General features: G+C 29.4%; 1 protein-coding gene across 1 annotated transcript; it reads right to left on the bottom strand.

Moving 5' to 3' along the window:
- Positions 1-12,758: 12,758 nt before the first annotated feature.
- On the bottom strand, positions 12,759-17,981 carry LOC114418700 (glutamine synthetase PR-2). The gene is made up of 12 exons (XM_028384169.1): positions 17,581-17,981; positions 17,203-17,242; positions 16,987-17,090; positions 16,833-16,881; positions 16,609-16,715; positions 16,339-16,426; positions 15,014-15,142; positions 14,691-14,765; positions 14,520-14,573; positions 14,351-14,388; positions 13,663-13,822; positions 12,759-13,109 (listed from the first exon to the last, which is right to left on the bottom strand). Exons 1-12 carry the CDS (start codon positions 17,652-17,654, stop codon positions 12,957-12,959), a joined length of 1,071 nt encoding a protein of 356 aa, XP_028239970.1. The 5' UTR covers positions 17,655-17,981; the 3' UTR covers positions 12,759-12,956.
- Positions 17,982-25,493: the final 7,512 nt, after the last annotated feature.

Here is a 25,493-nt window from a genome sequence, read left to right on the forward strand (position 1 = left end):
TAGAAAAATATTGGGTCATGGTGACGTTTTGCACATGTTATAGTGTCAACGACATGGTCCAATTTAGTCATCTTCAAACCGATCCCATAAAGATAGAGCTTTCCCACCAAACTTTCCTATTCTCTTCTCCCTTACGTTTCAATTTTGAATTCCCTTTGTGTTCACAGGCACAAGTATATATAGACACACACTTATATTTTGTGGTACATGAGAAGTGTTTTTTGTCCATTGTAGATTGTCATATATAGAGAAGCAGAATTAGAAAGAAGGGTAGCTAGGAGACTTTCTGAATTGAAGCCTTTTTTTTCATTGAGTGATTGAGAGCATGGAGAACATGAAGATGAACAAAGATGAAAGGTTTGCACAAAAGGGTGTCCCAATACATAGCCAGGTTATGAAGATCAGGCAAGAGTCAGAGAAAATTGTTGATTGGTCCCCGGGCAAGCCAGAGATAAGACCCGTTCTCCGTGAAATAAGCCGGCAGATTTCCCGGTCGCCGTTGGGGATCTCCGGCAGACCGATTTCCGTTGGTGAGTCATAGGTTAAGAACATGGTTAAGGGTTTTGGATTAGTGTGTTGATGTACACAGGTGGAAGAGGGAGGATTTGTGTGCTTCCCCTGCTCCTGTTCTGTTTTCCTCTGTTTTTTGGTCAGAGAATATTTAGGCATATTTAGCTATATTCTCCACTTTTTTGTAAATAATAATAATAGTGTTATTGGATATAATATATCATGTGTTTTTTTTTTTTGTTTGGTTAGCTTTTATTTTCTGGTTTGATATGTTCTATCAAGTTGATATCGGTAGGGTTTGGGGAATTGGTTTTGAAGGTTCCTCAATTTTGAATGGTTTAGTCATATACTTAGAAAGAGGTTTAAAAGAAGAAGAAAAGTAAGATTCAATTAGTTGCTTGTAACTCGTACTAGCCTTTGTTTTGATGTCTTCCATGATTCTAATTTGGGTGTTCTAGAGGTAACTCTTGGCCAATCCTTTTCTTTTGGATTAATTATTCTAGAGGTACCAATATTTCAGAATATTAAAAAAAGGGTATCAATATTTATTTTTGTCCAAAGATTTGAACAGATCTTCAAAGTTTTATATTTCACTCTTTATAGGTTTAAATATTTTGATTAGATATTTATAAGCGACAGAGAAGATTCAAACATAAAATACTTTATAAAGTACTGAAATTCAATTACAAATTTAAAAAATCAGGGGTTTAGTCAGTTTTTTATTAGAAAAAAAGGTATAGAAAAGCAGTTTCAAGGTTTTATTTCGGAACACGTTTTAAAATCCATGTTTAAGTTGAATTTGAATTAGAGATACGTTTGATATTATTAGCCGTGAACAATGGTTTTGCATTCGCCAATCAACACTTGAAAACATAAGCAGTAAAATACTAGTGGGATCCAGTATGATTTGTCATTTGTGTTCATGTCACGCAAATCATGATTAGACTCTTTTTTTAATAAAATATATGATGATTGGCAATTTGAATTATGGAAAGTGGTGGGTGAATGTTTGGTTGAGAAGAGCAACGGCTGAAAATAAAACGTAGGAGGAAGCTATACCTACAGGTATAAAGCCTCAAATGCCTTGCTCTACGTGTAGTATTGAACTATTTTTTTTTCTCTATGTGCCTTGCTTAATTTGTTTGACAGTGGTCTAACAATTCTGAGCAATTCGATAACAGAACAAAGACGAAGGGAAAAAATTGTGGAAGGATTTTTATTTTGTTAAAAAAAAAATTGTTGTGGCAATGTTTTTTTTTTAAAAAAAAAACAAATATTTTATTATTGCGGAAGGTTAGGATGTGCAAATTTTAAATGAGTTGAATGGCGAATTTGGATCCGAGAATCCATGCATATATCTCAACCAATAAGTGATAATTCCCAGTCTTTTCAGGTTGAAGTGTCAAAAGAGAAAGTCTCAAATTTGGGAATTGAGTTGGATTTCGACCTGAGAAAGATATTAGAGCACTTGTTAATGAAAAATGGGTCAAGTCCTGTATCATGTGCATGCACTAATTTATTTACTTTATTGTTTTACCTTAATTATGAAAATTAATTTTATCTCTTTTAATTTTTAACAGAAATAATTTATCTATTTTATTGTCTTTTTTCCTCTATTTATCTCTTTCTATTAACTTCTATTTATTTAAACTCATGTCATTCATCTCTTTCGTTATACATTTTTTTTCTCAATTATCTTTTTCCTTTTATTTTCTATTTTTTTAAAAGAAAACCTGCAATTTTTTAGATGGAAAAATAGGACAGAGGGGCGATCATTGGAAAGATGGGAGTTTGGGGTTGTTTTTTTGAAAAAATGTAAATTATATTAAACTCAAAATGATACAACAATAATCGGGGTATACCCCGCAGCTAGAGAAAATAAAAAATCTCCCTAATATAAGAAGGCCTATATCAAGATGCTAAAACAAATGTAACAGGTGTGTTTGTCTATATAAAAGAAACTTAATCTTGCTAATAACCTCTACTACAGAAAATTGATAATCTTCAAAAATCAACTTGTTCCTAGACAGCCAGATGCAGTAGACTGTAATTGCTATAGTCAGACAACAAAATTTTCCTTGAACACCTGATGTGGATCTGCCCCTAATTAAAGAGTCAGTAATGCGCTGTAAAGAAGTGAAACGCCTGCGAAAAGGAGCCAAATCACGAATGTGAGCCCAAATTTGGAAAGATTTCCTGCAAGAAAAAAACAAATGAGCATTTAACTCAGCCTCATTTGAACATAAAGGGCAGAGGGAATCCTTCTTCAAAAAAGCAGCTTTGTCAAGAGTAAGCAGTTGGTTCCTTTTAGCAAGTCATAGAATGAAAGACATCTTAGGGGGAATTGCTGGGTTCCATATAACAAAATACCAACTAACAGTAGGCTTGACACCTCTAATGTATTCATAGACTTTGTCAACAAGCAATTGTTCATTGGTGCTCCAAGATTGAATCCTCTTTTTGGTCTCTTCCGTACTTAGCTCTTTGGAGATAATAAAGTCCCTTATTTGAATGATTTTTTTTTTATCAAAACTGAATCTGATGAAGAAGTATTGTAATTTCACACATCGCTCGCTCTGAAATAGTAATGGTGAACCCACCGAACCCATAGAAAATCTTTCTTACAATGAAAATCCCACAGGATACGAGAAAGAAGCGTAAGGTTCCAATCCTTGAGATTAAAAAGGCCTAAACCCCCTTCTTTTTTCGGAGAACAAACTACTGACCAAGCAATCAAGGACTTGTTTTTGCCAATATCCGCTTTGCCCCACAGAAAATTACAGCACGAAGCGTTGATCCGGTCCAGAACAGATTGAGACAAAGGAAAAATCTTCATCCAGAAATTCACAATTCCTTGAATAACTGCTCTGATCAACTCTAGCTTACCTGCATAAGATAAAGACTTCCTGCTCCATCCCTGAATCAGGCCAGTAATCTTGGAAAGCAAGGGAGCATAGTGACATACATTTAATCTAGATGATAAAAGGGGAACACCCAAGTATCTAAAAGGGAAGCCACCCAAGTTAAATCCAGTAAGCTGCTGAATATGAGAAAGCTCATGAGGCCTAATACCGGCTGAGTATATGGCAGATTTATCAGAGTTGATGGAAAGCCCTGAAACCCTACAGAAGTGCTGAAGCTTGGCAAACATAGTTGACACGGAAGGGATATCTCCTCTAGATAGAAACATAATATCATCTGCAAAAGCCAAATGAAATAACTGAATACCTGCACAGTTGGGATGAAATTTAAAATTGGCATCATCCTTAAGGTTGCTCATATCTATGAAAAAGTACTCTAAACAAAGTACAAACAGATAAGGGAAAAGAGGATTCCCTTGTCTAAGACCCCGCTGCCCTTTGAAGTGACCATAAATGGATTCATTGACTGCCACACTAAAGGAAGGAGTTTGGGGTTTTGAGATGAGGGAGTGGAGCCTGGGGAGGAAAAAGTTAACAAAAAAGGGGTGGTTAGAAAAAAAAAAGGAGGTTGAGATTTGAGATGCGAAGTTAAAGTTTTGAGATGAAGTGTCGAGTGAAGGAAGGTGTCCCAAAAGAAAGATGTAGGGTTGAGGTTTGAGATGGAGAAATGAGCCGGAAAAGAATGACTTGAAAAATTAGGGATTGGATTTTGAATTAGAATAGTGTACATTAGAGATGTAATATAATTGTAGTGTTTGCTTTATTTATTTAATTAGATGAATTTGTATTTGTTTTTATAAATCATATATGTATTTTCTAGTGGAGGTAATTTGTTCGAGACATATATAATTATTATGGACTCTAAGATTATAGAGACAACATGTTCAAAATATAAAAAATAATTGTGTGATGTTAAAATTATGTTTGACAAAACTAGTTAAAAAGTTATGTGAAAAATAAAAAAATTAGTTAAAAGTTAATTGGTAGTTAAAAGTTAAAAACAATTAGATTATTGAATCGCAAGTATTTAATAAAATTAATTATTGAAGTAGCTAAAAAATATAAAATAATCAAAACAGTAATTATAAAATTAAATAAATATACTGAAGATAAGAATAAAAAAAAATATAAAAAACTAAAAGTTAAAAGCAACTTGCATTTAAAAAAATATTAAAAATTACTAAAAAAATTTATTTACCTAACTGTCAAATAAATTTTTCTTAAAAAAACATAAAAAAATAGTTGAAATATCATATCAAATACAACTTAGTATTTTTTTTAAAATTATTGTTAAATTTAATTATAGTAAACATCACCAAACGTCACATTTAAGAGTTATTAGTTGTTCCGAAAACTGAAATTAATGATCGTACGCAATAAAATCCGACTGATGGAAAAATGAAAAATTGCTGAAGCAATATATATGTTTGACTCTTCATCCATTAATTTGAGATGACACTACCTATGTCGTTGGTTTTTCTGAATGTTGGGTTGCATATCAATAAGAAAAAAAGAGAGATTGATCCTTTTCTAAGTTAAAGAGAAGACGTGTTTCCCATGTAATCACGTGAAAAGTAAACCATAGCTGGGTTTCCTTGGGGGCATTATATCCATATATACGTAGAAAAATGGCAATAGTTGGTGGATCGGTGTTCTCACTCCTTATTGCATTGGGCCAACCATGAACCCTTTAGACCAATGAAAAGTGGCTTCTTTACTGATTCAATAAGAACACTTTCTTATAATTGATTGTTTGCTTCTCCAATTCCATTTTTTAGTTTAGTAAACCATCTTGTTTACCGACAAAACAATGCATAATTGAGTTCTATTGTCTTCTCTTACGTGCGGAAGAAAAAGGTGAGCAATGTGACAAACAAATTTTGTTTGTCACGTACACACAAAAAAAGTGTTTGTTCAGGGCATAGAGGAAAGTACTTCACTTAAAAGAATTCTATTTTCGAATGTATTATAACATTCCTTATATTTGATTTCTCTGCGTCATTAATTATTAAGTTGGGTTACCAAAAAGTAGATATAAATAATATTAATTAATTTCTTGGATAAATAATCATTTTCGTTGACTTCGGTCTGTCCCCGACAATGAAAGAGCCTACGTGACACATTCAGGGACGAATTTGTCAGCGCTCTACACGTTCAGGGACAAAAATGACTATTTATCTAAAATATAATTTAATCTTCATCTTTTCTCCCTTTTTTAATCATTGCAAGTATAATATTACAATAAATACTTAAAAAAAGGAAAACAAACAAAGTTAGAACAAACATAATAATAAGCATAATATTGATTAGCAAGCATAATCTATCTATTGCAATGATTAAAAAAAGGGAGAAGATGAAGATTAAATTATATTTTGGGTAAATAGTTATTTTCGTCCCTAAATGTATAGAGTGCTGACAAATTCGCGTCTAATTGTGTCATGTAACCTCTTTCATTAACTGTTATGGACGAAAGTTAACAGATTGATGAATTTGTCACACTTTTTCACTTTCAGTAACTAAAACTAGAATTTCCGTCTTTTGGGGATGAAATTGTCCACACTCTACACATTCATGGATGAAAATGACTATTTACCCTTAATTCCTTTAAGTAATCCTCAGTAGTATAGTCTCATACTTGCATAGCCTCTAAATTCCTCTCATTCAGGTGTGATTCGATTGCGGTGTTACATGTGTTGCTAGATACAAGAACTTGAGAAGTACAAGTATAAAGGGAAATCGATGTTTTTTTTTTTGTAAATATCCAATTCGATTCCTGAAAGTGTACTTCACTGACATAAGTCTTTCAAAGATGAAAAATTATATTTTTCTTCCTGAATGTGTAAAAATGTTGACAGATCCATCCAGTCATTAGTTTGGCTTGTTAAAGATAAAGTTTGTGTTGATATGGTGCGTGAGAACTCAATTGTCGTAACAAAAGATTGTCAATGGGAATGCTAACTCAATAGGACTAATTTGTCATGAAAATGTTCAGTGGCTAAGATTTAAGAAAGGAAACTTGATGAAACAGTTTTTTTAATGCATTTTTTCCTTTTTCTTTATTTAACTCTTCCCTAGTTCCTAACATCAACATTTTTCTTCTACTGCAAATTCGAGCTATACTCAAATATGAATTTTCTGCAACAAGGAAAAAGCTTCAACTTATCTTTACCATCACCACTCTTCTGTGGTTTATTTATTCAATTTAATTCTAAAAATCAAATTTGAATCCATTCAAAATTTTAAACCACAAAATCACAAATTTAGCAACTAAGGCTATTTCTTCAACAAATTTGTCACAAATAATGAACCATTAATCCAAATTTCAAATCCTTTAAGTTCCAAAATAATATATACTTGAACAACTAAGATTAAAAAAAACAAAGAAACCTTCCACGATTTTCATGGGTCAAAGCAAGATAAATACAAATAAAAGAAAAGTCAGATGCCGTCAGTACCCAAACAAGGGTAGAGCTCATGAAAAATAAACAAAAAAGAAAAAGAAAAATAATTTATCAGATTCAGAGATGTTGACAAAGCCACCATCCAATTTGTCGCCATATTTGATTCTTCATTGTACTCGTGGAGGAAAGGACTGGAGAGGAGAAAATTTGTGATAAGACAGTGATGAGGGAGGAAAGGTCATGGTGGTGCCAAGATTTTTTGCTGGTGCGGGAGAGAACTGATGTAGTGGTTGTTGGTGTCGATGTGGGAAGACAAATGTAAAGTCGTGATGGGTAGTGAATGTGGGAAGATTTTGATGTGGGAGATTGACAAAGATAAAGGGAAGGTTGTTGAGGAAGTCTTATGGTGGAGAAGAGTTGAAATGAGAACATCTCCAATAGAGGATCTTGGAAAGGGATCTTAAGCACAAGATCTAATTACTAGAGGCACCCTCAAAATTTCCATGTTGGAGGTTGGGTTCCTGTGGAAGAACCCTGAAGATCTGTTAGTTTTTTTTATTTTAAATAAATCATTTTGTATTGCCTCTCTCCCTAACTAATTCATGCGAAAACCAACAAATTCAGAAGAGGAAGAATAGGTCAATGAATCCGGAACAACAACAACGAATCAAACAATAGTCCAGAACTAAAACAATAAATCCATAACAACATAATTTTTAAAATGACTAATAAAAATTAAAACAAATTACAAAATGCAAGGCCCCGGTGGAGAAACACGACGATCGCCATGAGGTGGCTAGAGAACTAACATTATGATCATGGATGAAGATGGCGATGACCATGGGGGCCAAGTCGAAGCCTCACATGACCATTGGGGCTAGATTGGAGGCACACATGAGACAACGGGAAAAGAAAGTAGGAGCTTGGTTGGAGGAAGGGGAGAGGGAAGACAAAGGGAGAAAAGAGCTTAAGCAGAGGAGGAGAGGTTGCGCGGAGGAGGAGGGGGGGTTCGTGGAAAGGGGAAAAAGAGAAAGAAAGAAAGAAGAAAAAGTAGATAAGAAAGAACGAAGGATAGGGGTTCGTGTAAATTTTTTGTCGTTACTTAGTGAATTTTAGAACATTGCTTGTCAATGTTATTGCTACTCTTTGAACGTTTCCTATACCATTTGTAGCATGTTATATTTTATTTTATAATTTTTTTACATTAAACTTTGGTAAAATTTAGACATCAAAAACACTATAAATAGCCTTATTGGTGGCCACATTTTGCACACCAACTCTCATTCTCAACCTTATTTTTTCAATCTCAATTTTGTAATCTCAATATCTTGCTATGGTGTCATTCTTAATGGACCCAAATCAATTTCATTAGCAAGCATTTATTGCAAAATTATCAAATGGCTCGTTCGAACGAAATTTCTCAAAATCCTCATCCATTTTTCCCTTGATGCCACCACAATCGCCAATGAATTATATGCCAAATAATCGATCTCCTTCCCTAAAAAATTCTCAAAATCTCATGTTTTTCCCTACATGCTACCACCACCACCACCATTGAATTATATGCAAAATAGTCAGTCCTCTTCCACTGAAAATTCTCAAAATTTTATGTCAATGCCATGAAACAATTTTGCCATGTTTCGTATGCCACCCAAGAGTTCTAGTGATCAACAAAGTCCTTCCAATGATGAAGTTGAAACAAAATTTCCATAATTTTCTATCCAACTTGGGCTAGAAAAATATCGCACTACAGAAAGGAGGAGAGAAATCTACAAAAAAAAATCACAAGTTTATTTTCAGTTGAAGATGATGCACATCTCATTGGTTCATGGCTTAATGTCTCAATGAATCCAATTGGTTGAGAGTAACAAAAAATTACAACAACTTTTGTGGTAATCTACTAGAGAGAAAATAGAATCAAGTGAAATCTCGATGGAAAAAAATTAATGTTGGTGTTCAAAAAGTTCAAGGGTCATTACAAGAAAGTTGTTGATTTGAAGAAAATTGGTTACATGGAGAACGATGTCATGATTAATGCATATGCCATTTGGAAGGCAAATAAAGGAAGCGATTTTACTTTAAAGCACACATGACAACTATTGAAAAATCAACCTAAATGGTTAGATCAAGTGAAAGAAACTAGTTCCAAAAGAAGAAAGCTTTTTGCTTCTAAGAATTACTCGTCGTCATCTAATTTGAAGGCATCAATTAAGGTTTCAGAAACTGACACACCATCACGAATCCCCCACCCAATGGGACAAAAAGGCAGCCAAGAGGAAGATCAGAGGGAAATGAGCATTTTATTCTACACTGGTATTGGACTTAGTTGCTATGAAAGAGATAATGAAGGAAATAAATGTTGTCCAAAAAAAATAACAGAGACAGTGGAGATGGATGACATCACCAAGTTGCACGATATTCTTATGAAGCTGACAAGTAACATGACTAAAGAAGAATGCAGCAAACAAAAAATCACTTGTAATTATATTTAAAGAAGTTTAGTAGTTAGTTTTCATGTCTTAAGTTATCGTTAATTAGTTGTATGTTGAAGTTTGTATTACGTAAGTTTTTGTCTTAAGTTATCAATGATTTTGTTGTAACACAATTTTAATTATTTGAATTTTGAAGTTTGTTTTTATTTACATAAGTTATTTTGTTAATTAGTATGTGTTAAAATGTAGTCGTTACTAAACTAGCCGTTAAAAACTAGTCATTAGTAAATTAACCGTTGAAAACTAGTTGTTGTTGATGGTGCTTTTAATTGTTCAATTTGCTTTCATTCATTCACATCTTCTACTTCTTCTTCAATCTTCGTCTTATGTTTTCCTACCCCCACTAACCCTTAAAATGGCTTGAAACTCTGACTTTGATAGAGTTTGAAATCAAATTGTTCATGAAACACTTCATGATAACACCGATGAAGAAATCATGAGATACTTATGCCATGTGAAACAACAAACAAAGAATATCATTCGACCTATAAGAACAAGAAGAGTCATAAATTGCAATCGTGGAGACAAACATAGTTGCTTGATGAATGACTACTTTTATGAAAATTATGTATACATAGAGACACAATTTCAACAAAGGTTTCAAATGTCAAAGCAGTTGTTTCTTCGAATTGTAGATGCTCTCGTAATCGTTATCCATATTTCCAATTGAGATCCAATGCATATGGTAGAATGGGTCTTTTACCATTATAGAAGGGCACTACAACAATTCATATATTGGCATACGGATCACTTACATATAGTGTTGATGAGTATGTTAGAATTGGTGAAAGCACTGCAGTTGAATGCTTAGAAGCTTTTGTAAAGGGTGTGAACGAGATATTTGGAGATGAGCACCTAAGAAGGCCCAACAACAACAACATCAATCGCCTACTACAAATTGGAAAGGCATGCAGGTTTTCAATTATGTTGGGTTCTATTGATTGTATCCATTGAGAATGGAAAAATTGTCCAATTGTATGATAAGACCAATAACGTAGAGGTAATCATAAAAAACCCACAATAATACTTGAAGTCATCACATCACAAGACTTGTGAATTTGACATACATATTTTGGAGTTGCAGGTTCAAACAATGACATTAATGTGTTAAGTCAATCGCTCGTGTTTAATGACGTTTTGCAAGGTTGAACTCTTTCAATGCAATTTATAATTAATGGAATCACATGTAATTTGGAATATTATCTTGCAGATGACATTTATCCTGATTGAGTGATATTTGTGAAGACCATCCTAATGTCATAAGGAGAGAAAAGAAAGTTATTTGCAAAATGTCAAGAAGCAACAAGAAAGGATGTGGATAGGACATTTGGTGTGCTCAAATCTCGATTTGCAATTATATGTGCTCCATCACGTAATTCACAAATAGGTACCATAAAGAATATAAATTTGACACACATTATATTGCACAACGTGATTGTTGAAGACGAATGAGACACGCACAATGGTAGAGATTTCAAACATTGATGTATCTTGTGGTACTCATCTCGACTTTGCTACATACCTGCAAACAAGACATTATATGTATACAAGATGAGTTCATCAACAACTTCAGGACATTATATGCAAACAAGACATTATAATAATGATGAAATTTACTTTTTGTTACTCAATGTCGATGCTTGTATTTTTTCCCTATCAATGTTATGTATTATCATAAGTTTAAATTATATTGATAAATAAATATTTTAATTATTAATAAATTTTGTGTTTTTGAATTATTGAAACTAAAAATATATAATTAATCTTTTATTTATTTTAAAATAAATTATAAATAAATATTAGAAGGTATGTCCTTTGTAGGACCTAAAAATAATTTAAGATCTCAAAATGAGATTCATCGGAGCAAAAAATTCAAAATCTTGAGAGTGATATAATATTATGGGATTCACCAAAAAGGTAATTAAGATCTTTAAATGAGATCTTTTAATAAAGATGCTTTGAAAAAGAAGAAAAAAAAACAGACAAAAAGAGACTAGAAAACATAATAAAAAAAGCTTTATGATATCTATTTTATATAATTTCATTTCATTTTTTAAATAAAGGAGAGAGAGAGGCTACAGTAATTATTTTTTTTAACAATGATCATAAATGACAAAATAGTCCATCAATATTTGCATTATAAACTAGTCATATAGAATAAACATCTCATTTGATAATCCTGTTGTTGTCACAATTGAATCCTCACACCTCACGTGAGGTGAGATATTACCTTTAACGAACCAAACTTACGAGCCAGACTACCAGCACAACAGTCCACACTTTTACACATTTTTAAAAAAAAATAATCTTTTAGGGACTAGTTATCAATAAAATACACATTTTGAAGCACTGAATAGGTTTTTTTTTTTACCTACCGTAAGATCTGTCTCTGTTGATTTTTCATTCTATAATCATAATTCTGCATTTTACTTTTTTACTAAGTGCAATACAAAATTAAAATAATAGTAACATAAATTGAGAAAATTCATATGAGCTATGCAAAATTCAATTCATTTTATGAAAGCTAAAAAATTATAAAATATCACAAGCTTGGAGGACCATGAATAAAAAAATAATTATTAAAACTTTTGTTTGGATACACAGTAATTTGACCTTATCAAGATTTTTAAGCAACATATAGTTATTTTTTAGTTGATTTTACTATCATTTTGCACTCGTATTATTGGCAAGACATCATCATTTTGTTTTTCCATCTTTTTTCTCTCTCCCATATCCCAACTCAGTTCTTTCCTTAAGAAGGAAGAACTCCACACAAGAGAGGGTGCATATGAGACAAAGTATACCCCCTATGTATAGAAGGTCGTGTTAATGCAAGCCTTCAAAGTATACTGACCTAATCATGCTGATTACTTTTATTTTGTGGAAATGGACAAAGATATATAATTCGGCGCACCCACCGTGCCCACATGACATCTCTGACGGTTTTATTGCTTCAATGCGCATGATGACTGCACCTCTCTCTTTCAGAGTTAACATTGCCAAAATTTGATGCCGAACTTTAAAATCAGTCACAATCTTCAATTATTCAATTCTTGGAATGTAGGGTAAGGCCAGTTTAATCAAATCTTGCGCAAACGAAAAACAAAAAACATATTTATGTACCATTTTTTATTTCAACGTAACATGGGTTCATCCATGTGATTGTGAGACTATAATGATGATTTTTTTTTATTTTTGAAGAGAAGACTATAATGAACTTGTATTCCTCTTCAGGTTACCGTGGTCCTTTGACCAATATAGCTCAAAGGGTAATGGAAATTGGGAAGTCTGGTATATTTTTCTAAGAATTTTCACTGGACAAAATTGGTGAGTTGCCCGTAAATAAGTTATTTGTTTGTACTGAACAGTGCATGGGAAACAAAATTGGACAATAAAGCATTCCATAATAATAGTAGTGCTATGAATCATAAATCTAAAAAGTGAAATCAAGAAGCAATTCTTGTTATTAATGAAGAGATTATTCTCTACCATACACATGGTACATGGAGGCTCAAAAGACCACTTGGCAATTCCTAACTAAACAACACCTTGCAAATATAAAATTTTAGATCAAATGACTATTGAACACACAATTTTAAGTGGTCCAAATCTAGAGACATATGACTGTGTTTTCATGGTTTCCAGAGGATGGTAGTCTCTGCGATCATGGAGGTGACTACATAGGGATCCATATTAGAAGCAGGCCTTCTGTCCTCGAAGTAACCTTTGCCATTTTTCTCTGTGTCTCTTCCAACTCTAATGGAGCTTCCACGGTTTGCCACACCCTATAAGAAAAACATAACATATATAATATCAATTCAAAATTCTGAAACATCAGGATCCTTAAAGAAATACCAACATCTCCGGTTATTGAGAACCATTATTTCATGTCACATGTTTTCCAATGAACTTATTAGTATTCTAATTCAATCATAAATTATTATATATGATAAATATATATAACTTAAAAATCATATTAATAATATATATTCCTTTAATCCTTTCTACAAGAGTGGCAGTATTTTTAACACTATCACTTGTTTTTTTATAAAAAACATTGAAGGGAAATAATTCTTTATTAGTTGATACTTGACGTTATAAATTTATATTCACATGTTACTGTATAGAAATTAAATTCATTAGCAACAACAATATAAGAAAAATATAATGATATTTTAAGGTTTTCCTTTTATACTTGTTCCTTTTATAATATTGTTGATGTAAACAAAAATTTCACTATCAACAAATTATATAATTAATTAAACATTATTGATAGTGTAAATGAGTAAAGGTGTAATCCAATTCCATTTCTAGTTAATTTTAGGCTTAGCTCCTTACCCAAGAGAAGGTGTTGATGTCTGCAGTTTCATGTCTTCCCGTGAGACGTCTCTCGTTGCCTTCTCCATATGCTGCGATGTGCTCCTTGTGCCTCAATCCAAGCTTTTCAATGGCCTTCTTGATCACCTCATAACCACCCTCTTCTCTCATGGACTTGGTGCTGGAATCACCATTCATTTCAAGTATCAGAAAATGAAAAATATTTCAAACAATAACCCCACGAAGCAAATATATATAGTCTGTTTGGATACAAGTACTCTTTAGAGTTTTTCTATTGAAAAAAAATTATATTTTCAAAAGTACTTCAGATTTGTATCCCCATAATATATAGGGGTGTGTAAACTAGTTTGGAAACCGGTTTAAAATTAAACTGATTTTAAAAAATTAGTTGTGAATCGAGCTGATTTTTAAACAGTATTAAAATAGTTCTAAAAGTCGGACAAACTGATTTGAAAACCGGTTCAAAACTGAACTAGTTTTAAAAAATTAGTTTAGAACGGAATTAATTTTTAATCAATTTTAAATTGATTTTGAGAATCGGACTAATTTCAAATTGATTTTTAAACTATTCAATTAACCAAATTTGAAAAAAAACCAATTCAGTTCAAGTTCGATTAAAATCCGATTCAATCCGAACCATTTTTTTGTTTTTGTTTTTTACACACCCCTATGGACTATGTTATGTTACCTGTAGTTTGAGTGAGCTCCAGCTCCATTCCAATCTCCCTAATAGGGACAATATAACCAATAAAGTCAAAATAGTTAAACAAAAGAATAATAAGAGATCAACTTTTTTTTTCTGCCTTAAGTTCTCAACTAAGACAAAATAATCAACAATTGATAAGGACAAATCTAACCGGAATAGGCTTGGGATCAAATGAAACAATTGCTCCAGCTATCTCTGTAATCCTCTGTAACATAAAAACATCTCATAAATATTTATGCTTTCAATGCTTTTCACTATTTATGCTGATCATATATAATCTTTCAAAATAAAATTAAAAAAAACGAATGAAACTTTAAATTACCTCCAAAATGTAGCGAGCAGCCCACACCTCATCTCCAGCAGAGATACCAACAGAAGGACCAACTTGAAATTCCCACTATAAAATAAGGATATACGTCAAAGATATTAATTTTCAATACAAGCCAATTAAATAGTAGGAATAAAAAATTTAGAAGCTAAGGAACTAATAAATAATTTTTTAAACTAAATTTCACAATAAATATTTATTGATAACATTATTTGTTACACTTACAAAAAAAATGTCTTTTCATTTCTCAATCGCTCTCTTTTAGGAAACTGGTTAGCATTTTAATAAAATTAATAATAATTAAACTTTGTTCATACCTGGCCAGGCATAACCTCTCCATTGATGCCACTAATGTTAATGCCAGCATAAATACAAGCTTTGTAATGTGCATCTACAATATCACGGCCATAGGCTTTATCAGCACCAATTCCACAGTAGTATGGGCCCTGTTCAAACCCACATAGATTTTGAGTTTAGTTATACAAGGCAAGATAGATGTGAGGGAAAAAAAAAAAGAAGAAAAATAGAAAAAACAAATGTGAATGAAGAATGTGAATGCTGATATAGCACATCACGTTTTTTTTTTTTTTCAATTAACACTAATTTTACCCCACTTATGCACAGTAATTGAGGCACTTATACATATTTTGACCAAGAACCAATTTGTGCTAGAATTTCAACAAAAATTTATTGGCATTGCGTTTTAAACTTTGATGCATAACAACAGAAGGGTCACTCAAATGTAATACTATCTCCACCGTCTCATTATAATTATAGTTTATAAAAAAAATCATCCTAACATAATTATTATTTTAGTCTACTAATGTAATATTAATTTTTTTTCACTTATATTTTTTATGATAATGATATGGACTAAAAAATAAATTAATAATAACAAGATTAATTTTATAATATTGTTATTTTTTTATTTGTTTATCTTTTTTCTTGATTTGTGTAAATGTATAAAATAATATTATAATAACATGGATGATGAAGTAATATTTTACTTCATAAGGGTTACAAAAGAGTAAAACGTACTTTAATTTTAAAGAAAGACTAAACCCCCAAAACATTAAAAACAACATTTAATTTTGCTAAGTGGGAAATTTATGCAGTAAAAAATGGTTGTTGACTTTTGTCTTTACTCAAACGTATGAACTAAATGGCCTTCAAACACATTGCGTAACCAGCAAAAACTACTTTCTGAGTTTTCACGGCAACCATGAAAAAACGCTAATGCAAAATGAGAATGACGTACTAGACATTAATTACTGTGTTTCAATTATTGCAATATAGGACAACCAAATTTGGAAATGATACCAAAATAGTAGTAACAAAAATTGTGCATGAAATGTGTACTTGAAAATCCAAAATCATGGAACTAGTCTGAAGCATTTGAGAATTAGAACATGCAAAACAAGAAAATACAAATGGAACATAAAAATGTAAATATAAAGAAGGGGAAGAAAAGTTTAATCGCCATGTATACACATCAATTATAAATGACCATTAATATTTTAAGTTAATTATTATAAAAATTAATAAATTTACACTACATTAAAATGTGTGATTATTTTTCACAAAAAAAGAATTTGTGATTAGATGGTATATTATATATTAAAAAAAGGGGAACATTTCATACCTGTGGTCCAGGAAACCCACCAAGGGGCCACCCAAGTGGCCAATTTACATCTTTCTGCAATAAGGTATACTCTTGCTCAATACCATACCTGTTAGCAGATCCATGAAAGAGTAAATTTAAAGAGTAAATTTAATTATGTTGCAATAACAATTACATGTATAAAGCATCAGATAAAAAAGTGATTTCTAGAAAGGGTTTCTAGAAATTGTAAGCATATGGATGGAAAATGTTAAAAGAATCCAAAGTATGATGATATTAGGAAATACATACCATGGTTCCTCAGCAGCAACATCAGGGTGACTGAAAATTTTGGCAGCACCATACCTCTTGTTGGTTGGAAGTGGCTCACCAGCTGGGGTGTACACATCACAAATGACCTATAGATTTTTATTAAAAAGTGAACACTTTGACCCACAAAATAGTATACAATTTGACGAACTAAGAAAAAATTGCTTGCTTTATTATAAGCCAATTATTTAACTTGAGAAACTTACAAGAATATTGTTTCCTCTCCTAAAGGGGTCCTTGAAAATAGCTTGTGGGCTGTTCTCAAATAAATATAACAACAAATAGAAAATACCACTCATCAGTATTTTTGTGAATAATAATAATAAGTAAACAAAAGTGCATAAGGGGAATGAATCATACTATAGAATGACTTCACTGTCATCCCCTGGAGCTTGATCTGTGCTAGACCCATCATAGTTCCACTTCGGAAGTTTTGCAGGGTCACTCACTGGCCCAGGAAGAGTCTGTTTGTTTCAAAATCACATAGAAAAATGCCAAAAAAAAAGGTTAAGTATGAAAAAGGTTTACATAATCAATTGATTATTATCACTTATGTTGAAGAAGAAAAAAAATTACCCTGGCTTTGCTTCTGAGGTCCATACCAGATCCACCAACCCTGTTTATCAATACATAAAAATCATTAAAAAAATTTACTTTGCTTTTTCCGGAACTGGATCAAACCCAACACCACTAATCCATTTAAAAATATAATCTTTTTCTTATTATGTGTTTGATGGAAGAACATGTCAAAGGAAGCAAAGTTCCAAAAGGATCACTCAAAATAAAATATACCCTGAATCAGAAAGCATAGTATATCCATAAAGGGGTTTGATTACATTAATGGAACAATAACTATTTGGTCAAAGATTTCACAAACAGAACACAAAACAGAGTCCCCTGTATTCTGCACAAGGTTTATGCGATAGTTGTTTGAATCTTTGAGAGAGGGCTCACCATATGTACTCAGCAATGATCTTTTCTGTGGATTCTGAGAGATTGAGGTTGATGAGGTCTGAAAGTAAAGACATGGTGATGAAGAAGAAGAAAAACACTTTAGGATATTGTAGAAGATACCAATAGGTGCAAGCTCTAGGTAGCTTTTTTTGATAGAGAGACTCCGTTTGGTGTTAAAGCGCCTTTTATAAGTGAGTCAGTGGTGTTAACGTTGAATACTATGACTTGCACAATACATACATACACGTGCTTCTATGTGTTTGGAGACCTTTTTCTTCCTCACAGTTGAATCTTGAGACCCGGAATAAGATATAAGATAGCGATAATCTATGGTTTTCTTTTTATAAAAAAGAAATAAAGTGAAGTTTATGCTATAACCGAAACCCCGGAAATTAGTCTATCTTTTTGAGTATTTTTCATCTCTGTATCTATCTATCTATCTATCTATATATATATATATATATAAAAGAAGATCTCTAAAGATAAAGAAAGTGGTGGAAAGATACCGTGAGTTTTTCCGCCGCCTAATAAAGGGGTGTTTTTTTTTTAATAATAAAAATGAATTAATGAACATGAACATGCTTTGCAGCGACATTGTTTATTTATTTTTTATATTAAATTATGAAAGGTAGGTGATAGCTGATAAGCACATAGGCAAGTGAAGGTAGCGTACCAAGTACGGTACTGGCACTAGATTTGATCACCGAAGAATGAGATGAGATTCTCTCTCAAAAAAGGAAGAAGGAGATGAGATGAGATTTATTTTAAAGGAAGACTTAAGTTATAATTAATCATTGAATTAAGATATTAGATTCTATCATTACTAAAAGAATTAATTTTTGAGAGAGGTACGTAAGTTTAAAAAAGTATCTGTTGAGAAATGTAACCTCTTGAATAAATTTTTGGATTAAATAGAATTTTATTTTGATTAATTCGTAATTTTGAAATATATCTCCATTCTTATAAAAAGATATTTGATCTTTAGATTTTAACAAACCTATATTATGATCTAATTAGAAAACATTTTAGTCTTTTTTATTTTTAAAATCGGTGTTAGGAACTGCATCTATCATGAAAGTCGGAAGGTGCTGTAATGGTTGATAATGTAAGTTTAATGTCGTTTAGGTTAAAACTAACGAATGACAAACATGGTATCAAAAAAAATTTTAGGGAACCTTTTTAAATCGAAGGAGGCCAATTTAGAATGGAAAAATAAGTTAGGGAATCAAGCATATATTTTATCCTTTATTATTATGAATTTTAATTATAATATAATTTATTAATTTAAATTATTTATTAATTGTAAATTTTAGTTTTCCCTTTGTATATATATATATGTGAGAAATAGTATTTTAGCCTATATATTATACATGACAAATTTATTTTATATAACATAAATTTATAATTTATAAGAAACAAATATTTTAAACATATAAATTATATTTAAATTTATGATAGATATTTATATTGTGATATATTATTTTTTAATTATTTATAATTATATATATATATATATATATATATATATATATATATATTCAAATTCAAGTTAAAATTAAAAATATTGAAGATGATAAATTAAGAGAGATAAGAAGTTAAGTTAAACGGTTGAATTGACATTAAAAACATAAAACAATATATTACATGTAATTTATTATTTGAATTTTGAAATTATATATATATATATATATATATATATATATATATATATATATATATATATATATTTGAAATTAGTTATACTAGATTATTCTAGTATAATTTTACAACTTTTGAATTTTCTGATAAAATTTTCTAGATCTAGTTTTTGTAAGGTTGACGCCATTTGCAACCATTGAAAATTTGAAATTCGAAAGAAGTCTTTTTTTTTTTAATTGGTTGTATTAATTATCTAGTGTTTGTTTCACGAGATTTTCTTGAATTCTTAGATATGTTATTCCTAAAAATATTCAATGAGAACAACATTTCCGAGTATTTTAAAAATAACGTTTTTGATTAATTATTGATAATCTTTTTTATATCTCCAGAAATATTTAAAATATATATATGTTGGGTTCACATTTTTTTTCTTAAATATATGTTATATTACTGAAATATCTTTTTATATTAAAGAAATTATTATATTTTATATCAACAACCAGTTATACCATAAATTGATGTTATATGACACCAATGTTTTACATAAATTTTTTTAAATATATATATATATATATATATATATATATATATGAAATTAAATTCAAATTTAAAACACGACTGTAAATTACTTTTCGTATTGTACAATTTTTACCTAAAAAATAATAAACAAATTGAGAAAAATCACATAGGAATGTGTAAAGTTAACTTCTGATTACACATTAGCAAAAATATACCATAGCATAACAAAAATAATATATTAGGTAGAGGTAAGTAAAGAAGGAGTGGAGTAGTGGATATTAATAGCAAGTATAATAATATTTTTACATAACAAATAAAATTCTTATCTCACAGAAATTTACATTCTCATTCTCCTTTCAAATCAATACAAACAAAAACAAAACGAACACGAGAATGTTATTTTCTTGGAAATAAAATATGTCCGAAATTGGATTCTAACATATGAAGACATATTTCCATTTTCATATTCCTCAACAATATCTCTAGGACGTAGGCACTTGGAGTTTTGGGTGGGGGAGGGCTGATTTTTCTTAAAGTTAAAAATCTTTAGTATGTATATTTCGATAATTATTTTTAATGTAAATAAAGTAAATAATTTAATAATAAAAAAGTAAAACATATATGTATCTATGTTTTGTGTCTGCACGAATTAACAACAACAAACATTTTCCTAAATATAATGCTCTAATTTATTCCTTGAACACCTTAATTAACCAGACAAAAAAAAAATTAATGCAAAAATTCTGACAGCAAAATACATATTGATAATGGTTGATCCCCTTGCGTATAATGTAAGATCATTATTTTAGTGTGATCTGAAAATAAATCATGTGTTACGTTACTTATATACATATATATATATATATATATATATATATATATATATATATATATAAAATTTAATCATGTAATGTTATGTGGTTTATATTATCGATAATTTATTTAATTAAATTTAATAAAATATTATCTAATAAATTTTAAATTTATCTAGTAAAATATTATGATCTAATTATATTTAATATGTAATTAAGAATGTAACTAATTTTTTTACACAATAATAATGTAATTATATTTAATATAATACTAAATATTTTAAAAATGATAATTATAAGTATAGTACTAAATATTTAATATGTAATTAAAATATAGTTAATCTTTTTACACAATTTTAATATAATTATATTTAATATGATAATAAATATTTTAAAAGATGATATTATATATATATATATATATATATATATATATTAGATATTATTAAATACAAGTAAAAATTTATAATTTAATCATGTGTATCGCATGAATATAAAATTTTGTATTTATTTTTAATTTGAAATCCTATAAATAATTTTTACTTAGAAATTGTATAAATAGTTTTAAATAATTTTATGAATAATACTATTTTGGAATAATATTTATATTATATAGTTGAAAATACTAAAAATTAATTTAAATTTAATTAGTTATATATTTATGGTAAAATAATATTTCATATCTATATTTAATAATTTTATATACAAAAATTTTGTTAACTAATATTTATAAAATAAGCTTAAATATCATTTTTATATAATTATATAATAAATATTTTAATATTAAATTATTAAATATATTTTTATTACAAAATATTACATGCATAATAATATCATAAATTAAATTAATTGTGATAGTGTTGAAATTTTTTACATAATTTTTTTACATAAATACATTTGAATTGCATAAGATTTGTCTCTCATACTTGTTTCCTTTTATTATAATAAAAAAATTAAATATTTATAATTATCTTGATTAAATCATATGCATGTGTGATAATAATTAATTTATTAAAATTTTAAATATGAAAATATACTTGTTCTAATTAGCTTAATTATATTTAAATGATTTTTATGAACTAAAAAATAGAAAAAATATTTATAATTTCTTTTATCAAATGCATATTTTTTTCTTTTTAACTTGTTTATTATAAATAAAATTAAGATAAAAATAAAATAAATAGATATTTTGATATTTTATTATATATATTTGTTCTAATCTTGATAAAAAGATATATTTATTGTAATGTTAGATAAAAGATAATTATGAGAATAATTTATTAGATATAATTAGATGATATTATTTTATTAGGTAAATTTAAAATTTATTAGATAACATTTAATTACAGTTGATTAATTTAAAATTGATTAGATAACATTTTATGAAATTTGATTAATTGAATTTTATGATGTGACGATAACATAATTAGATAATATGTAAGTAACACTTTTAAATCACACCCAACTAACCGTCATAATGTAATATTTTTTATTGGCCATCACACAAATCATTCTAATTCATCGCACCAAACTTTGTAGAATTGATTTTCTTTAACTTAGATAGAATTAGTTTTAATTAAATATTTTTAAATTATTAAATATAACTGAGATGTATATTAATTTAAATTAATATTGAATATAAATTTATCACGTCGATAATTTCCAAACGTAAACCCAGTCAATTTTCACCTTACCACGACTCTTCTGAACATAATTATATATAGTCACAAGAAAGAGAAAATATAAATAATTAATTTACTTCATTTTTAATATTATAATTAAAAATTATAAATAAGAATTGAGATAAATTTAGATTTTTGTTTTACTTAAATAAATTTTAAATAGAAACAATACAAGTGTATTTTAAGAATATATTAGGTATGACAGTTTTATAGTTTGAATATTACTTGAGCTAATAATCTTGTTATTTTAATCAAATACTATACAATTCTACGTACTTTAGAGTATCTGCGTTCAAATGAGTCTCATCTATGTAGAAAAAACAAGAAAAAAGAAAATGTGTCCCATCTCATAGTGCGTATTATATTTTTAACATTTCAAATTAACCAAACAAATTAATAGCATTATTTTAGGTGCCTAGAGTTTTAAATATGTTAAACAATAATTAAGTTTTAGTTTTGCGAAGTGAACTGATTTCAGAATTATATGTCAACATGTATCAACAAGCAGAACACCATATAGTATTATCCAAGATATTTCTTATAACTTATAAGTAAATAAATTGCATCATTTGCACGTGACTAGTAACCATGAAAAAGAAAGTATTATACTATAATATTTGCTTTCAACGGCAGTAAAAACAACATCATTCCAAAAAGAAGATGGAGTAAGAAAAAAGATAGGTTAAGCGAAATAGATATATTTTATGGATTTGTTAGGATTGATTTTAAATATTTTATAAATAAAAATGAAAGTGAAATTAATTTTTAGAAAAAATTTAAAATTTATTCTAAAATATTGATGTTAGTAATGATTTTCTTAAAAAAATAAGTTTATCTAAATTTAGAATTTTTAGTGCATGTTGGTATATTTTATATATCATAAATTATCATTAAGTATTAAAACTTAATACGTTTTCATTTAAAAGATATAAATTCTATGCTAACAATCAATTTGTGGATAATTAAATTTATAAGACAAAAAAAGGTACAAATGCCCATAAGAAAATTGTTCAGAGAGAGTTAATGTTATTAATTTGTTTGGTTAATTTTTTGTAAGTATGTTAATATGAGCTTGACTTCTTAAGAGTTTGTTAAGAGAGACAAATTCCGATGGCTTTCTGTTACGAGAATCCTTTACCTTCAGCAAAATAAAAATAAAATAAAAGGAACTAAAAATATTATTTATTTTTTTATGCATTAAGCATATCATAATGATTGATCAAAGATTAATTTATTTTAAAAATGAACTTTATCTTTGATTTAATTTAAATATATTGCAATTTTGAATGTTTTTATATAACTTTTTAATTGTAGATGAGTTTTTATAATAATTATTTCAAAAATTATATTTAATATATATATATATATATATATATATATATATATATATATATATATTTGTTACAATGTAATGATATTAGGCAATTTTAAATAGTGATGATGAAAAGAGTTAAAATTACAACTATAGAAATAAAAAGTGAAATATTTTAAACTATAAGGTCTAAAAAGAATTGTTAAAAAAATAGTTTATTAAAACCTAAAAATGTTAATCGTCAAGAATTACTTTAAGTAATAAGTATATTACCCTAAAAATATTGATCGTCAAGTATATTTCTGTACAAAAAAAAACTTTAAATAATATATTTATGAGGTGTGCCTATTGCATGTGATGAACTTTGTTAATGAAGGGTAATAATTATGACATGAAAATGCTAAATATAATCATTCATATTTGTCGGTGAATATTAAAGTATTGTAATTATAGTAACCGCTTCAATGTAGTAAAGTTTATATCATGATAAATTATAAACTCTTCATTTATTTTTGAAGTTATTAGCATGGGCCGATTCCCTTGGTAAGATGTAGCTAGATAAATTTGGCAGAGATCAACAGAGAGATTTGCTTTGCGTAGTGCAATCAGTTATTTTTTATAAGGGAATTGGACAATAGTAACCGAGTTTGGCATTTGGTTCTCGAAAGAATAACTTTAAATATTTATGTATCACTTTTTTTTATAATTTTTTTACTTACCAAATAATAACATATTGAATGCAATTTATATTTGTAAGATATTAAATAATTTTTTAATTGTTTTTTCATAAAATAATAAGACATGACATTTTTCTTGTCATATCAATTTGCCAATCCAGTTAGTTGCTTTTCTTGACCAAGGGTTAAATTCAAATTGCTGATATATATTAAATATGTAACTTGCAAGCAATAATGATAGATACCAAAGGTTTGGTCGTGAAAAACTACATGACATGTTCAATCTTGGTTCTTGAGAGATTAATTAACCAATTGTTTGCACACATGCTCAAGGTTTCAGGGACAGTGCATACTACGTACATACCAAAGGGGAACTCAAATTTTTTTGACATTTATATGAAGGATAAAATTTATATGAAGCCGCAACTAGTTTTCTCTCTGTGAATTTATTGGCATTCAACATGTATGTAGACCAATTAGAGTTCTTCAATGCTCGGAAGCCAGATGGCTTCAAGACTTTCAAAAGTGCACTTTGCATGGCCTCCATCTCTCTCAAGAGTTATGTAAGTATCTTGTTAGTACGGTTATAAAGATTTCTACCGCGGATAACATGCAAGGGTGGATCCCAGGAAACTTAAATCTAGGTCACCTAGATAGGTATTGCTTCCTTTTAGCTACCTTGACATCAATAGAGTTGGTCATTTATATTGCATGACCTTGTAATAAAAGTTTGCAGATTTGGTGATGAACATCATTTTTTCTTTGTCCCTAGGGTCCATTCTTATCTAATTGTAGTCAGAATAGACATCTAGAAAACTTAACACACGGCCCTTCGACCAGGTGGTCAATGTTTGGGAGTGGGTACGCATCCTTGAGGCGCGCTCAATTCAAGTCTGTGTAATCCGTGCACATTCTCCACTTTTCATTCGGCTTCTTGACCATGACCATGTTGGAAAGCCAAGTGGAGTAGTTGATATCTCTTATGAAATTGGCGGCCGCCTACTTGACCACTTCTTGTCACACTGTTCGGCACCTCTCTTCTCTCATCTTTCTCTTCCTCTGGGTGACTAGTTTGACATCATTGCATATAGCAAGCTTATGATAGTGAAAGCTCGGATCGATTATGTCGGGCATATCTGCCATGGACCATGCGAACAAGTCAATGTGTTCCTAGATGACTTGTTGTATTCAACTGGTGTCATTCTCGGATAGTTGGTTCCCCAACTAAGTGACATGTCCTTCTTTAGGCTCGAGTTAAAAAGTGGTTGTCTCT

This window comes from Glycine soja, chromosome 7 (assembly GCF_004193775.1).
Source record: "Glycine soja cultivar W05 chromosome 7, ASM419377v2, whole genome shotgun sequence".
Classification (NCBI taxonomy): Eukaryota; Viridiplantae; Streptophyta; class Magnoliopsida; order Fabales; family Fabaceae; genus Glycine; species Glycine soja.

Coding starts and splice junctions, on each gene's coding strand:
- LOC114418700 (XM_028384169.1), bottom strand. CDS start 17,654: ATGTCTTTACTTTCAGACCTCATCAACCTCAATCTCTCAGAATCCACA. Junction 17,243..17,580: donor ATCATTGCTGAGTACATATG/GTGAGCCCTCTC, acceptor ATTGATAAACAG/GGTTGGTGGATCTGGTATGG. Junction 13,823..14,350: donor GGAGCTCACTCAAACTACAG/GTAACATAACAT, acceptor TGGTGATTCCAG/CACCAAGTCCATGAGAGAAG.